The sequence below is a fragment of the Melospiza melodia genome, chromosome 5 (assembly GCF_035770615.1).
Source record: "Melospiza melodia melodia isolate bMelMel2 chromosome 5, bMelMel2.pri, whole genome shotgun sequence".
Classification (NCBI taxonomy): Eukaryota; Metazoa; Chordata; class Aves; order Passeriformes; family Passerellidae; genus Melospiza; species Melospiza melodia.
In genome coordinates this window covers 77,437,477-77,455,083 of record NC_086198.1, presented here as the reverse complement: position 1 = coordinate 77,455,083, position 17,607 = coordinate 77,437,477, and the positions used below count along the sequence as shown (strand labels likewise).

At 44.4% G+C, this 17,607-nt stretch overlaps 1 protein-coding gene across 5 annotated transcripts in view; it reads left to right on the top strand.

Moving 5' to 3' along the window:
- Positions 1-17,607, top strand: part of FGFR3 (fibroblast growth factor receptor 3) — a 54,840-nt gene that overhangs the window by 16,927 nt on the left and 20,306 nt on the right. For all 5 annotated transcript variants that reach the window (XM_063157534.1, XM_063157533.1, XM_063157532.1 and 2 more), the window contains exons 2-4: positions 3,498-3,761; positions 8,046-8,099; positions 13,988-14,157. In XM_063157534.1, the coding sequence (XP_063013604.1) occupies positions 3,498-3,761; positions 8,046-8,099; positions 13,988-14,157 (488 nt within the window). The remainder of the gene's footprint in view (positions 1-3,497; positions 3,762-8,045; positions 8,100-13,987; positions 14,158-17,607) is intronic.

Below are 17,607 nucleotides of genomic sequence, written 5' to 3'. Positions count from 1 at the left end.
TATCCACCAGCTTGCTGGCTGGGACTATGGTCCCCCTGGGAATGGGGTAACAAACTCAACAGGAGAAAGCTCTGGCATGGCTGTTGCTCTCTGATCCTATAATGTGTCCTGTCACGGTGGATTTGGTGCCATAAAATACATAGAACAAGAAACAATTTCAGATTAACCTGATGAGAGAAATGCGTGGAGCGCTGCTGTCTGTGTGCTTGTTAACGTGCCAAATACAGCTTGTCCAGCTTGAAAAGGGAAAAATATGATCTGCTTAGAACTGAGCCTTAATCCTTTCCAGCACTGGGCTGTGGAGCAATGCTGGAGAGCCTCCGGGGGTTGCTGGGGTTCAGGGTGGGGTGAGGAATCTCCTGCGGGTGGTACACAAGGTGTTGTGTGCCTCGAGTGCTCTGTGGGGCTGTGCCAGCGTAGCCTGAGCTGTGGTGGTGCTCCCCTGCTGCAGGACGCCCACTGAGGGAAAAGGATGGTGGTGATGGGGAATGCATGTGCCCCACCAGAGCAGTTCCTCTGGACACTCCCCAACACTTTGGTGTTTGAAAAAGTAGGGCTGTGGGAAGTTGTTACAAGGAAAAAAATCAAAGGTGAAGAGAAAGAAATTTTCTGGAGCCAGAACCCAGTGCCCTTGAGGTGACATGGGAGCATGGGGCTCCCTCACCCCTCGCTGTGAGCCTTTGCAGCCCAGCCCAGCAGCAATCCTCAGCAGCATGTGGAGATAATCCCTGACACCCAGGAGGGCATCAGGCGGCCTCAAGGTTGGCTTGGATTTTTCACCCTCCACCTCTTCCTCGTCCTTTTTTGCCTGAATAAAAAATAACTTGGGAGCTGCATGCGTTAAAACCAAAATAAAACATTTCCAGGCTCAGCCAGAAACAAGTATTGATGTCTGAGAGGAGCAGACAGCTGATGGAAATACTGACACACTTAAGTACTTGGAGCTGTGAACCACACAGAAAGTGAATTATTGCTGGGATGAGCCAAGCAGCCAAGGAGATGAAGTATCTTATCCTTATAAGTGAATACATACAAAAGCATTTCAGCGTTGCTGGGCCAACTGCTCCTCATTGTGGAAGGTGTTTCCAGCCAGTTGCTGCCTTTTTGCTCCTCTGAACAGCTTAAAAATGGTCTCTTTCTCTGTAGTGTGTTTGCTACTAGCAGTGATGATGCTGCGAGTGCTGGTCTCCATCAGAGGCGTCTCTTGGTGGTTCTCAAGTCATTACTGCTTTGACTAAACTAATAATTAGTGGAGTTTTAGTCATACCTTGGGAGCCCACAACCCAGATTGCCTCTTTCTCAAAGAGCCCTTTAAAGCTGCAGATGTGTTATTCAAGTGTCAGAGTGGGCTCCTGTAGCCCCTACATGGGTTAACTCCCTGGTAATTTATACTTGTGTGTCATGGTTTAATCCTGTCTGGGAACTCAGCCCCACACTGCAGCTTGCTCACCCCAACTCTGAGGATGGAGGAGAGAATTGGAAGAGTAAAAGTGAGAAAACCACCCATAAGGGTGGTGACAAAGGCAGTCTAATAAGAGAAGCAAGGGCTGTACACAGAAGCAAAGCAGAACAAGGAGTTAGTTCTCCACTTCCGCAGGGCAGGTGTTGAGCGCTCCCCAGGACAGCCAGGCTCCCTCATAGGGTGACTGAGAAAGATAAATGCCACCACCCCAAAAAATCCCCCTTCCTCCTTCTTCCCCCAGCTTTATTGCTGAGCATGGTGTCATGTGGTGTGGAATATCCCTGGGTCAGCTGGGCTCAGCTGTCCTGGCTGCGTCCCCTCCCATTTTTTTATAGCTGGAGAGTTGGCTTCAGAGGGGGCACCTTCATGTCTCCTTCATTTCTCCTTCATGTCTTGGTGTGTCTGGTTGAAAAGGTGTTGGAAACACCAGGCACATGGAGCTGGAGGGTGGGAAGGAGGTGCTGGACTCTGGCCACCCTGTGGGAGATGTGAGCTTTGCCTCCCTGCTTTGAACTCCTGCTGTTTCAAGCATGAAAATGAGACTGTCTCTGCTTTCTGATTTATCTTGTACTTGAAAGCTATATAAGGAGTGAGAGTAAAAATTGGTTCTCCAAGGTCACAGTTGGCAAAGTGCTTAAAAGCATTTGAGTGCCCATTTAAATACTTTGTCGAGATCTCTAGTTTGGGTCCTGTTTATTTTTTAAGCCACAAGTATATAAACAAAAGTTTGAAAAACAGTTAAGAGAAGTGAGATTAAGACCATTTGTAGTGTTCTCCTTTTAATTCACTGCTACATCTACCCTGAGATTGTTCCCAGTCAGTACAAGTGGTCACTAGAACCAAACTTTGCATCACAACATCTGCTGGGGAGATTAAAGGTAGAGATGCCAAAATCAAGTTGTCAGAAACAAGAGGTGCTGCTTCATTCCACAGAAGAAGCTTGAGACTTCAGTCCATCTGCTGAGTCTTACTTTCCCCTTCATTGCAGCATTCCCTGTATACATTTTATAAAAATTCTTTGTTGCTTTGTCATTAACCCAGCTTCATTATGGTTTTTGAAAAAGAGTTATTTCCTTTTAAACAGCTAACCAGTACAGTTTAGGCTGTGCTTAGTCTGGGCTTGTTCCTGTTCAGTGGGTTTATAATACAAAAGCCAAAATATACAAGGCTTGATCGTCTGGCAAACAGCTTTGGTAGAACTGTGTTTAGTGTGGAGGGCTTGTACAGTTGTGTGGGGTTTGTTTTCCAGTAGATGAGATTAGCAAGAGGTTCCATCTAAGTTCGACCAGTACTCAGTTTTGCAAGTGCAAAGCTGTCCTCAGGACTTTTTAATTTAAAGCCAAGGTTGGTACCAGTGAAAAAAATCCTCATAGTCTAGAAGAAGGAAGAAAAAACTTGAACATTTAAACCAGAATATTTCTTGACCATATTTTCCCCAGAGATTTATCCCAGTTGGGAAGAGACCATGGATGAGCACTTAAATGTAGTAATGAGTGCTGGTCTGATAGCAAGGAGATTCTGGATGGAGCTTCTTTTTTTATTTACTAAGAGTGTATGCTTTTGGGGAAAAAATTTATTAAAAGGGAAAAAACCCCAATGCCCTAAACCTCTGACTGTATGAACACCACAACATTCTGGCCAAACCATAAAATATTTGAGTTGGAATTGCTGCCATGGTATGAGGAAAGGTTCTTTGTAATCCCAGTGAGTGTGGGCTTTGCCTCCTGTGAGACAATACCTCCCATGAAATACCACCTTTTCAGGCTCTCAGAATCCTTTCTTTCTACCCTGCAAGGCTATTGACTGCAACAATTTTATATTTTGAATCTTTACATTCACACAAGAATAAAAACACACATGACAAGAAGAGAAAAGCAATACATTTTTCTCTTATAGCCCGTGATAGGCAAGGGGAAGGTCTGGGCACATGGAAGCATCAACAACAGAGCAAATACAAGATGTGTTTCTTTTTTAAACACTCTATCCCTGACACCTGTTCTTATTTATTTATCTCCACTTCTTTCTCCCTTTGCAGAATACTTGAGGAGCGAGACCGCCTTTCTGGAAGAGCTGGTGTTTGGAAATGGAGATACCATTGAACTTTCCTGCAACACCCAAGGCTCTTCTGTGTCTGTTTTCTGGTTTAAAGATGGTATTGGAATTGCACCTACCAACAGAACTCATATTGGACAAAAACTGTTGAAGATAATCAATGTGTCATATGATGACTCAGGGCTGTACAGTTGCAAGCCAAGGCATTCCAATGAGGTCCTGGGAAACTTTACAGTCAGAGTTACAGGTATGTGCAGAAATGCAGCTGTTTCAGTGGCTTTTTATTTTTTTTTTTTTTTAATTTTTGCCCTTTCACATGTTCAGCACAACTGGTGGTTTGTGGTGTTTGTCTTTCCTTGGAAGGTCTGTACCTCCGTGGTAACTCCTGACAGTGATTAGACTGGCAAAACAAACCAATTGAAGAATGCTTGTATGTCCATACCAAATGCTTGATGTTAATGCTGAGAGAGACTTAGAAAGGGTGATGGTCAGATTAAACCTCAGATCCCCCTTAACACTCAAATAGATGCTATGCTACGTGTGGCTTTGAAGTTTTTTGTGAGTGAGTGAACTGTGGCTCACAGGGGTTAAATGATGTGTTCTATGTTATGTGACAAATCAGTGGCAAAGTTGCATGCTGGAAGTTCCTGAAGGCTGTTTCTCTGTTGTAGCTGGTAAATCTCTGCCCTCTATCACAGTTATCACAAATTGCTAGCTTGTTTTAGAGGTAGCTTATCTGTAAACTGTGTGTATCTGAAATATGTGCTTCATCAAAGTTACTTACTGGGATTCATACATTGCAAACAAGTGCTGTGTTAGCAAAGCACATGCTGTCATTTGCTTGGCCATATTTTTTGTGATGAGGACGATAGAACAGAACAGCTACAAGCTGTCCAAGCCTGGATCACTAAACACAGAGTGCCAGAAAAATCTGTTGTTTCCAGATAGCTAACCACCAAAACAAAGGTAATTTTCATGATTTCAGGTGGGTGCATTGGTAGGTGGATCACTGTGAGCACATAGAAACTCTCCTGATCAAAGGTTAAAAGCCTGAATTTTCAGGAGAGTTAGCCCCTTTGAGATCTCAGGTTTTGAAAACTTTGATTTGCCCTTAAACTGTTGGAGCTCTTTCAAGAATCCTTGAATAGTAGGTCCTTTCTCCAAAAGTTGAGTTCCCTCAAAAAGTGAGAGTCTCTGTCTGAAAACCAAACACAGAGATGTTTGTGATTGTGAATCACAACCACTCCATAGAGAGCTTTCTTATGCAATAGGATTTTGTGTGAGAGAAAACCATCATGAGAATAAAAGCTCGTTTCACCAAGCCTTCAGCAACATCTGCTTTTTATTGAGCGTTACTGGAGATTGCTGTGAATGCTTCAAGGTCATATCAATTAAATGGTTAAAGAAGTATTTGGCCCTTGAAAGGCTTTCTTTAACTAGGTACGATTATTGGAGCTATCCAGCAAACTGCAGGTTGTTAGAAATGTTACTCTCTCTTTTTTTCTTAAGTGACATGAAAATGCTTTTGAGTTCAAGGGGCAGCAGAGAGGCAGGAGAGGGCAGCTGGTTACATGCTCAAATGAAACAGCTGCCAGCCCCAAAAGTTTGTAAAGTGAGAAATTGTTTTTAATAGTGGAAGGACTGATAATCCTCTGCTTTTAAAAAGTTTAAGCCCCTGTATTTTTCCTCTTCACTAATAATAGCTAATAACAGCTTAAGAACTAGCGAGTAACCTGAACCTGCTTTCTGACAACATTATGAGTCTTTGATTCTATTAGCCCACTGTCATTACCACCAAAGTGCTGGTAATGTGGGAGCCTCCTTTTTAGCTGTCAGCAGCACTTGTTTTAAACTTTGAAGCTCTGCTTTATGTGGCAATAGTGGCGCCTCTCATATACTCAGATATTTCTTCATAATTAGTATTGATTGCTCAGCGTGGCACTGCAGAGGTGAGATTGGGATCAGAGATTTGTGGTTTGTGTCCCCAGTTCTTAAAGGTAATGCCAGCAATTAGCTCAGGTATCTGGTCAGGTGTTCATGTGGGTATCTGATGTTTGGGGCTGGAGTTGTTCTCTGCATTAAACTGGTTTAAAGCTGTACTAACAGACTGGAATTGCTCTGATCTCTCTTCTTAAGTGAGCAAAGCTAGACTAGGTGTGTTTGGAATAGCTGATCCACGTACAAGTTCCATTTGGAGAATGCTTCCATGTCCTAGGGGCATATGAGGATTTTCCTACACAGAGCCATGAGACAAACTGATTGTGCTGCGGGGGATGTTTGATGCTGGAAGCAGAGCAAGTAGATGCTGGAGCTGGCATTCAGGGGCTGAGAACCAGGCTGATTAATAATAGCAGGATTTGATCTCTTTAAAATTCCTCCCTTGACAGACAAGGGCTTGAGTGTTTTGCTTGTTTACAAAAAGAAACATACTGTCCCCTAAAAACCTGAGCACTTGGAAAGGATTGTGTAGAGGCTGCGTGCCCAAACTGATATCCAGCCTTGTTGGCATGAAGCTCCATTTCTGCAGCCATTTCATGCACAGAACAGCCTTTGGATTTAGTGGCTGAGCAGCACCCCTGTGATGAGCCTGGACTCCAGTCTGGTACCAGCAAACAGAGCTTTCAGAATACCCAAGGCCAAGCATTACAAAACAGGTGACTGAACAAAGTCCCTTTTCATTCATAATTAAAGCCCTTTTGAGCAGTTCTTGCCAAAACTTCAACAACTTCTACTAAAGATTATTCGTTTAGTAAATGATGAACAAATAGCTTATAATTTTTAGTCACCTTTTAAAAAAGGTGATATTTTAGTAACTTGAATAGGACAGTAGCTATGAATATGGGATATTTGGTCTTAAAATCTAAGCTGCACTTCTCATCTTAAGAACAAGCAAAGTCAAAAAACTTCCTTCAACCTTGTGAAAGTGATTTTGTATTAGTTTAAAAATTGATTCTACTCCTCTGGTCATGATGGATTCATTGGAAAGCAGAAGTAAACTATAATCATGTGTTAATATGTGGGTAACCTAATCTGAGAGCAGAGCTGAGAAGGTGCTGATTTCTCCGTCAGTGCTGGTGGGGATTTGGCTCAGTTTCTGCCTGACTTGAGTAAACCTGCTGGATCAGCCAGAACATCCCCTTCACTTTCAGCAAGCCCCATGGCATTTCCCTGGTTCTGCTGCCAGCAGGACCTCAAGTGTGGGTTTGCAGTTGGAGACGTGCTTGGAGTCGTCCTTGAGGCTTTGCCAAGGAGAAGGTGCAGAGCTCCATGAGCCCCCACAGACCAAGGCAGGGAGATGTTTCCTGTGTTGCTGCTGTGGATGGTGAAAATGCCTGGGAGGCCATTCCAGATTCTGCAGAGAAGAACTATTTGTTGTTAGCTTTCTTTCTTTTTCCCTTCTTTTATCCCCTCCCCACCTTTTTCTTTCTCCATTTTTACCTCTACTGTGCTGGTCAGAAGATAGTAGAAAACTCAAGTGCATCTTGTAATGAAGGGTGTTCTGCCTGGCTTGATCTGAAACAGCTCCTTGCATTTCTGGCCACATATTGAACCCTCATAATGTTTCCTGATTTCTAGTGTTTAAGGCCAAGTTCTCTTACCACTGTCTCAGAACATAAAGGCTGCTGGGTTACTACCATTTTGCCTTTATTTGAAAGAAAAATTCCTGGAGATTATGTAACAACAATGATGCTAAATCTTCCAGATGCTGAACTGTACTAAGCTAAACTGTGTAAACTAAATCAAACACTAAGCTGCTATTTGATAATGGCATTTACATTTACAGTAGTCAGTTGATGGGGGGAAGAGGAACTGAGCCTTCATTGTGGACAACTTGGAGAAGGTGAAATGTTAGACCACATTAAAAGAAACACTTCAGAATGTTTTGGAGAGATACAGATGGAAAATTCCCACCTGTTTACCTGTATTGAGTTACAGTCTTGAGGTGCCTCTGTGGGAGGAATATAACTGAAGGGAACTGGAATAGCCATCAAAATGTTGATGGAGAGAGGTTTGATTGCAAGAAGGTCAAAAGTTTTGGTCTTAGTGTTTGAACAAGGAGTTAATGAAGGGAGGTGTGGCAGGAGGATATTGAGTTAAAAGAAAAATGCAGGGAAAGTGAATTTGAAATGCTGACCTGCCGTTTTGAGACATGGTAAAATAAAAAGTCTTCAGAGTGAATGCTAGAGGGAAGGAACAAAAAAGCAGTCAGAGAGCTTGTTCTGCAAAACAAAATTTTCCAGTTTACAATTCCTTTTGTGTTTATGAGGCAGAGAACATTTCACAGGGAGAAGTATTTGACATTGGACCACGTTTTCAGAGTGCTGGCAAACTCCTGACACCTCTCTCCCAGCTGAGGCAGCTCCTGTGCAGTTGTGCCTGGCCCAGCAGCACCAGAGGGCTGGGCTGGTGGGGCTGCAGGGAAGGGTGAGCCACCACTCGGATATCCCTTGTGTGACACCAGCAGCCTCATCCAGCTGTGTCCCCACGCGCCATCCTCCTTCTGCTTCACTCCTTTCTTGTCTCTTTCCAGATTCCCCTTCGTCAGGTGATGATGAGGATGACGATGATGAGTCAGAAGATACAGGTAATTAATTTTTCTGGGATACAGAGGCCTTTAATTTGCAGAAGCTGTGCTCCCAAGCAGTGCAGCTCATCTGGGTGTTCACACACAGCAGCTTTGTGTTGAAAAATCAGTGACCTTAGGATGAAACCACGATGAATGAAATTTATCTAAAAATTTAGAAGCAGCTGACAGAATGATATTGCTGCTGTGGAATCCTACTGTATTTTGAAGATTAGATGCTGAGAATCTGAATAGATGGGTAGTTACAAATTCTCCTTGCATGTTAATCCAGACAAGCCCACTTACTATATATATATATTTATATATATACACAATATATATATTTATATATATACACACAATTGTTTTACTGCACTAATATTATACCAGTTTTATACCATTTCAAACCTTGACTGCTCTACTTTTAACTATTCTGATTCTGGTCCTTACCAGCATCTTGACAGGAGTCAGAGTACAAAACATAGACTAGCCAAGGGCCAAATTTACTGGTGCCATAAGTGAGAGCAGCCTCTTTGGCTTTATTGACTTTTTCTTTCACTCCTGTGAGGAAAAGAGTCCCAGGTCAGTGCTTGGTGCTTTCACAGTGAATCTCTTTCAATCCCAGTGCTGCTTTCTTTAAGTGCAATAGCATTAATCAGGATCATTACAGGCTTCAGAGGTGTTAGTGCTGGGTTTTATTCTGCTCTTTGTACTTCTGCAGAGTGCGCTGCCCATGTGTATGTATTTTTAATAAATAAATGTCTTTGCATTTGAACTCCCAATCAGCTATGTGCATTGGCAGAAGTTCAACATGACTGGAAAATCTCTCCTGCCCATAACATTGCACATGCAGGACTCTGTCAAACAGATCTGCCACTGCAATGAGTTAATACTGCTGTGTGAGCAGTGTGTGGACATTAATGGTGAGTTACAGTGCCAGCAGACCCATCAGCAGCAATTAGTGGTTTTCTGATAGCTTCTAATTAGGGGCCAAATCCTGCCGGGTGACAGGCACCTTTGCAGAGGTGCTCAGGGCTCCTGGTACCTGCTGAAGAATGGTACAGACATAGGGAAGGTCTGGTTTGGTCAGGATTTTTTCCAGCTGCAGAGCAGCTTCTGATGAGGACAACTGATTGTTCTGTACAGTTTTTTATGTGGTTTGCAGAGAACTCAATCTCTTAGCAACAGGTATCACAAAACATCAGCTGGCTTATGGTACAGAAAGCTGTTTTTCTTCACTGGAAAGGAAAACACACATTTCACCACATGTATTTATAGCCTGTTTTCTGGGTCTTCTTGACTTTGAGGCTGTCTCTGGTTTTAGACCTGAAGGTAATGGCGGGCTTTGCTTAAAATCTCATTATAAAAAGTTGGATTCTCCTGTCCTTTAAAAATGGTTGATTAGGTTAATGCGTCTGTGCGGTGAAACCTCGCGGTGATGTTTTGTGACACAGGTGTGCTTTGTGTTGCTTTCTTTGATGTCAGATCCTCCACTTAACTCTCAGAGATCTCCTGAGTGTGGGGAGCTGTGTTGTTAACCCTGGTACCACCACTGGCAGGACATCCCACCAGGAGCAGGGGCTGAAGGACCATCCCAGGCAGGCACATACGGTGTAGCCAGTGCCATGTTCTGTGAACAGCCCCAAGACCCAAGTCCTCTGTCTCCTGTGGCAAAAATGTGCCCTGCTGATAGGGTGTGTGAGACACAGCTGTGGTCAGTAGAGGAGGAAAGGCAATAAATGCTTTCATGCAAAACAAAAATACCACGGACTTATAGGATGGTTAGGGTTGGAAGTGACCTTAAAGGTATCTTGTCAGTATAACTGATACTGTTTCATATTTAGGGGGAGGCAATCCAGCCTGGACTGGCTCACTGAGTGTTGCCACGCTGCATATCACTGACTAAAATCCTTTTGTCCTGGCCCCTTGTGGTGCTAAGTTACTTTTCTGCCTTGTGTTACTCAAGAGAGTTTCTCATCCTCACATAGTGGAGAGTTCAGAAAGCTGATTCCAATAGCATCATGCATTTGAAGCCAATCTGGGTAATTTTAAGGGTTGGTAATACCAAATTCTGTGTGGAGTGCCCTGCTCTGCTCACTCTCAGCTTCCTCTCTGAAGGGCAGCACAGAAACAGGGCATCCTTTAGGGATGGGCAGCAAAGGAGAAACTTCTGCAGCTTCAGATCAGCTCGTTTGTCGCAGCCTTGTCTCAAGCCGTGATTCGCCTTTGCAGAAAGAGGCTTTCTAATACCTCTGTTCTCTACAGCTGTTTTTCCTGGCCCTGAAACAAAAACAAAACTCCCTTTTCACACACTGTGCTTCTGCCCCAGTGCTCCCTACCCCTCTTGTATCTGTTTGTTTGGGGCCCCCGCTGCGCAGCCCCAGCACCTTCAAAGAGCCCCCATAATCTCCAATTAAATCTGGCTCTGTCCTCCGAGGCGTCAGCTGGGGAAATTACACAATTAGGGTTGATTCTGTCTGCCACAGAATTTGGTGGCAGCTCCTAATTGCTAAATGAGTGCTTGGCTGTATTAATTATTCCAAGTATTGCTCTCAGGTTTTTTTAATTGGTCATTCCAGTTGGATGGGTGGCCGGTGTCTTTGACGAACAAAACGGACCGTCAGGCTTAGTGTTTGATGATGGGAAAGGGCTGCTGATAATGTTTGGGGGTCCCTTTCTTTTTTCCACACCTGCACATGCAAAACCATTGCTAGTAATTAATTTACAGAGAGCTAGTCTAGAAAATTTTCCTGTCTTTCATCCTTCCTCTTTTCCCGCTCCCCAAACTCTCTGGAGCTTTGCTTGAAAAGAAGAGTTAGCAACATTTTCAGGCCCTTAAAAAGTGGTAATGAAGGGACTCCGAGGGCAGAGCAAAGCAAAAGCAGGGAGGTTTTGTTCGCTGCTCCTGCAAGTGAGAACAAAGGCACTGTTTTCAATGTGTAGACGCTTTCTTCCAGTTCCAGTTTGACTTGAGAGCAATGCCCTATTTGAGTCTTGGCACAATAATCCAGGGGTGCCCAGCCCTGGCAAGCTCTGAATCTTACAGAAGAGCACTGAAACGAGGGAAAGCACTCAGGGAAGAAGTCGTGTCTAATTGCAGCAGGCAGGAGTGAATCCTGCCTTTGCTCCATATGGAGAATATCCCCAGCTGGAAACTTTCCTGGACTCCATCTTGCTCCTCTCTGATGTCTGATAGCAAAATTCCCTTTGGCTTCAGTGACTACATTTGCAGCCAATGGGTTGATGGGTCTCCTGTGAGACTCAAACTCATCTTTTGAATGAAAAAATGTGATAAAATGTCACCCTGCAGCACATGCAGATGTTTTGTAAAAGGGAAGAACCCCAAAAAGCAAAAGGAGGAACCTGGTCCTGACCAGGTGACCATGTGATGTAATTATACCTCCATGCCTAGATGATTGTCACCAACACCATAAAATGGGATTTCTTGTGGGCAGATACATTAATCAAACAGCAGGACAGGTTATTTGGCTGCCCTCTGTGGCAATGGCAAAAGAGGGCTTTTCCATCCATGCCTGGCCTTTGCCATACCTCTCCCCTCTAGCCCTGTTAACCTCTTGTAACATCCCCAGAAAATAAAGGTGCGTTGCCAAAAGGAGGCATTTGGCCAGAAAATGGCCCAGGTGTCAGAAACCAAGGACCAGCATGAGTTTCTGGAGCCCTCTCCTCTCCAGCCTTCCCAACACCACCCCAAGTGTCCTCTGCGTTCACTCCCCTGTTACTGCCTGGGGATTTGCCCAGTCTTTGCTTGGTTTCTGCCCTTCCTTCATGCTATAACAGCACCATCCTTTTACCATCAAGACCTGTTCTTTCTTTAGCAGTTGCACCCTCTCTTCTAACATTTCATGGAATATTCCCCATTTTTGTGCAGTTCTGCCATGTGGAATGGTAGATGGCTGCATGATGTCCCATTTTAGCTCACTTTATCATGCAGTACTTCAGGCCTCCTGGATGTGCTGTGTGTTCACAGCAAAGTTTGTGGCTGGGATTTTCCAGGGCCATGGGAATTGCGGGGATTCCTCCTTTTGCTGTTGTTTGTGCCAGCCATGCTCCTGCAGGATCCTGGCAAGAAAAGGGCCTTAAGCAGTTTCGTTATTTGAAACGTGAGGCGTACGCGGGATGTGCGAGTGCTGATCCCTCTGATACGTGGGGCTGACTCTGATAGCATCACACTGTTGTGCAAGGCAGGCTGGGGGCACATTCAAACCCTCAGTAGTGGATTTCCCTCCCTGAGATGGTGTTACTGAAGCACCTGTGTCCAGCCATCCCACTGCAGAGCTGGGAAAGCAGATGGGACAGGAGGTGTGCCCAGCAGGGCTCTGTCTAGCACATCGAGGGGCATCCCAGATGGAGCTCCTGGCATCCAGTTCCTCATGGACTTTGCAAGGTGGAGGAAACATAGGGAGAGTGTTGGCAGGTGCTGAAAACCAATGGGTGCATGGTTTGCCTTGGCTGAGCAATATGACCTTCCCTGCAATATCCTTGGAACTGGAATGCAGCAGGGAGCCTGCATGGGGGACAATGGGGACCTACACCAAGGTGGGGTCAATCTCTGACTTACTGGAGTTGTAATGGGGTGGGAATCATGCAGCCAAATGCATCAGAGAGTGCTGGAGAAAGGGAGCAGTTCCCATGCATCTCAAAGGGATGCAACAAGAGGGAAAACTTTGTACACGCTTGCCATTAAGCAGGGAATTACAGGGGCTTCAGAGTAGCACTGAGATGGGGCTGTGATGCTGGCTGGTGTTTCTGAGCATTGTCACCACTGCAGGAGAGGCTGCAGCAAGGCTGTCCCAACAGCTTTGGTGGCTGTCATGTTCTCAAGGGCAGTTCTTGGAGGACCAATGCCTTCAGTTTGTCTTGGCCAGAGGCACATGTGCCTCTACAGCAGGTGCTCCTCGTCTGTGAGATTTTCCTACCCAGCTGGAGGAGATGCCATTTACACTCCTTGCGCCCCTTCTTGCTATTTGCAGCCCAGACCCTGCCTGCCCCATCTCCCTTTGCCCTTTGTGTGGAGCCCAGATCTGGGGGGCTGGATATGGCCCTGGTGTGGCAGGGGAAACACAGCATGTGCAACTATGCAGTGTTGCCTTAAGCAGAATTGAAAGCTTGGAAGGCTTTTTTTAAAAAACTTTTTCTTTCTTCCCAGCATAATGAGTTTGCCGCTGCTGCTGCCTTAATTTGGAGTTAATATGTAATGTTTGTAACACAGCCAAGGAACGTAGCTGTACTTGAGGCAGATTATAAAAAGTATCTCATGCTAACACTGGTGTTTTAAAATGTATCCCTGTTCAAAGGTAACATGAATCTTTAAAATCACTTGTACTTAAAGAACATAAACACGATAAACCAGTTTGGTACTGGTGCATTTTTTTTTTCTTTCCTTCCCTTAAGGAGGCTACACTACATTAGTACTCACTGAGGAGGAACATTTTCCAGTGCACTCAGCTCATACATTTTGTCTGCTCCCTTGCTGGCCCATCAACATTCTTTTACAGTTCTAACATCTTTCTGCTGTTTATGCTTCTTGGCTACCAATGTCCCAAAGGTACATCTGTATCTTTTTACACACTGAGACGAGATTCTCATCCTGATCTGGGATAACTCCACTTGTTGATTTAAAAGGAGCCACTTTAGATTTATACTGGCATTACCAAGACAAGAACCTGGTCATGAACCTTTCATCGCAAAACTGAAATGCAAACACCCTCTCTATGTCAATGAGAGTCATTTAGCTGGAAAGCATTTCTGTGTCATTTATCTTAACGGCAGCAGGTGGCAATTTAACTGTCAATCTGCACACGCCAAAGACTCCTCAAATGCATCTGCTCACCAGCTGATATCCTCTGCTGCAGAAAGGGGCCTGTTCAGCTTGGTTTTTCCTTTCTCAGGTGTCCCCTTCTGGACCCGGCCAGATAAGATGGAGAAGAAGCTGCTGGCAGTTCCCGCCGCCAACACCGTTCGCTTCCGATGCCCGGCGGGTGGAAATCCAACCCCTTCCATCTACTGGCTGAAAAATGGCAAGGAGTTCAAAGGGGAGCACAGGATTGGGGGCATTAAGGTAAGGTCTTGGTTTGGATCTCAATTTTTTTTGTTGTTTCTACCAACTAGAAAATTGTATTGCATATGGGTAGTTTTAAGAGCACTGTCCTGAGTGTGTAGAAATGAAGGTGGTCCTTGCACTCTTTGGAATTGCTTGGCACCAAAAGTGTTTAAAAGGGCTGCTGTCCTTTGGGATCAAAGGCTAATTCCCTCTGAGTTTGTCTATAGTGGTCATTCAGGGGAGTAGGTAAAAATGGGGCTGGGTTTATGGTTGCATTGTGAACAGGGATGAAAAAGCAGGAGCAGAAACTTCTGTCCTAATTTCTGGAGATGAGCCCAGTGCTTTGAGATGTGTTGGACCAAGCCATAGCTGCTCCTAGCCCTCAAAGAAAACCTATTCAGTGTCCTTTGAAGGTATAGGAAAGACCTCACCAAAGAGCTGGATCGTCATGCTGGTAGTCATTAACATTCTTGTGGTATAAATCACTGACCCTTGGTCAAGTGTTGGATTCCCTTGTTGCCAGAGTAATAGCATCTGCTCCTTGGCTGCTTTCTTCTTCCTCCTTCCTTTCGATCATGAGGTGTTCTGGAAAATGCTCTGGCTCATGTTTACAGATAGAGCTCAGGGACGCAAAACTCCACCGCAGTCAAATTATTTAATTAACCAGAAGTCTCTGTGCTACTTTATATGACAAATTATGGCAGGATTTTGAAAGGAAAATCAGCTTTTCTCACATTTTGCTGCTGTTGTTATTATTACTTTGTCCCCTTGAGGTCACAGTCCAACTCTTTTTTTCTGGTTTTATTTGGGGACAATAAAACTGCTGTAGCTCATTATAGCAAAATCACCATAGCAGGAGGGAGTCTTGAGCAGCAACTTTTGCCTGCACTCTCCCAGCTCTGACATATCCCTGGACTCTGCTACTAAGGAGAGAAGGTGCCTTGTAGGAAGGCACCTTCATCAGAACTTGGAATAGCTGTGTGCTGATGCCTGCCACATCCGTAGTGTTTTGAAAGGGGACTGGGCATGAAAAGTGTGCCATGCTCCAGAAACCAGAGAAGGATTCAGAAAAAGTCCCCCCTCCCCACAGTTCTGGGCTGTTTCTTTCCTGTTAGCTCAGACCTGTTCCTGAAAGAGCCTTTTGTGATGGCTTCAGTGAAGCCTTTAAAGCTCCTTCCTCAGTCCTGTCCCGGCTCCAGTCTGGATGAGGCTGAGAGCACGCTCAGGTTTGGATCTTCTGAAAAGCCATGGAGGGTAAAGAAGTGGGGAGGCAGCTCCTGGGGGTAAGCTGCTCTTCAGCAGATGACATTCACAAAGCACAAGCATCTTTTACTAATTGCAGACTGTAAGGATCATCCTGAAGTGTTTTCAGGCTTGCGTGCGCCATTCCAACAGCTTTTACCAAACTGTGTCGCATCAGCTGCACTAAATTATGCCTGCAGAAAAAAAATCTGAACTTGAAAGCAATTCCTCATCCCACTTTCCAGTAGTTTTAATCTATCTTTGAGTTTAAATTGACACATTTCATCCTCCAAAACACAGTAGTGAGTCTTTGGCATCACTGTGCTTTGTTTCTCTGGGGGCACCTTCCAGCAACAAGTCAATGCTTAAAAGAGCTGTTGAAGGCAATGTCAGGACAATTACAGGAAGATTGGTTTAAGCTCCCTGTCTAGGTGTAGTTCTTTGTCCCATTCTTGATATAAAGACATCTTTCTCTGTAATTTTCCTTCCTTTATTTGCTTGCTTTTGGTCATGCGCCACAGTTAGATATACATAATCTAGTGTAAATCTCATCCAGTATAAATATACTGATAGATATCAGCTGAGATTTGAACCAGAAAAGGGGATTGAAAACTTGCTTGGTATCTCATGTATTTAAGATTTAAATTCCCTGTTACAACTTAACTTCATAACAGGATTAGGCAGCTTGAAAAGAATGGGCAAGATCCAGATCTGGCAGAGTTTGGTTGGCTTGCTTCATCTCGAGATCTGGTCTTAACCCAGAAATCCTTGAGCTGGGAATGTTCTCATTTGTTTTCAGTGTGTGAAAGACTTTTAATGTTGATTGTGAGAAGTCTGTTGTCAGCAAATAAAGCTGACCACTCTTCCACATCTGCCCCTTGCACATAGCATTTAGATCTGTGTGACTGGCCAGTGTAAAGCTGGCAAGAGGGAAGGGTGAGTGTTGAAAACATGATAAGCAGGCTAACCTGGTTTTGTTACAGTTCATTCTTAACTGGTAAAGGAAAGAAATTCATATGACTTATCATATGAAATTTCCCAAAGAGCATTAATGGTTAAATCCGTGTTGGAATCTCTAATATTGTAACCCTGTGTGTGTTAAATGACCCTAGAAGGGAAGATTGAGGGGGAGGGGAGATGAAGGATTATCCCTTCCCCAGACCATTGCACTGACTTGCATACCAGTCTCGCAAACACGAGGTTCCAAGTGTGTCTGTAAATGTGTTTGTTTCACAAGGAGCCAAGAATGACAACACCAAATAAACCAGAGGGATTTCCAGTATCTCACCCACTTGATTAATGCCTGCACTAAGTCACTTCATGTTTCTAGTGTTTTATCGAGTGCAGTGACTATCCTAACATGAGAATTACTATCTTTTGCCAAAGGCTTTCAAAACTAAAAATGTCTTCCCAAGTTTCCAAACAAGTTCTGTGCCCCCAGGTTCTTCTCTATTCAGAGTACAAAGTTCCCATCAAAAACCTGGCGAAGAGAAGTTTTTGGAAGTGTCATAAAAGTGTCTTTGAAAGTGCATCCTTTGTAAAACACCTAATTTGGACCTGGTTTTAGAATATAGGTCAGACTAGGGAGTCATCCATATGTCTGGAGCCCCATTTCCTTGGAGTAGCTCCTGGGGGTTCCAGATGCAAACATTTTGCAATGCTGAAAAGAGGATTCAAAGAAGCCTTTAGACAGAACTATGAGACATGCCAGTCTGGAAATGAGCCACTGAGCAGCCACAAATTTGCATTGAAACTTCCCTGACAGTCTGGTGTGTTCAGCTGTGGGCTCAGGGTCCAGGCTCTGTTCTCAGAGCTTCTCTCACTCTGTAATTTCCACACAGTTACAGAGATGCAGCAAGGCGGATGGATGTTGCTTTACAAAAGGTGACATGTTGGTTCTGCTCCTTCATTGAGCTCCTCCATTTGTGCCATCCTGGGTGGGCAGAGGTGCAGTCAGAGCTGACCAGACATTTGCCACAGCTGAGACGTCTATACAAAATGTTTGGCCGCAGCCTCCTGATACCCATACTCTAAAATGAAAAGAAATACCATATGCAGCGTTCTCTGAAAAATGGGGTGCTCAGCAATGCTGTTTTCAGGGCTGTAGAGGTCTACAAATTGTTAAAATGACATTTGCTTGCTTATCTTGCAACTAAGCTGTCTAGTCTCCTATGGTTTTAAACCTGCTCATTGCAAAGTTCTGGCTTTGATTGCAACTTGGCCCTC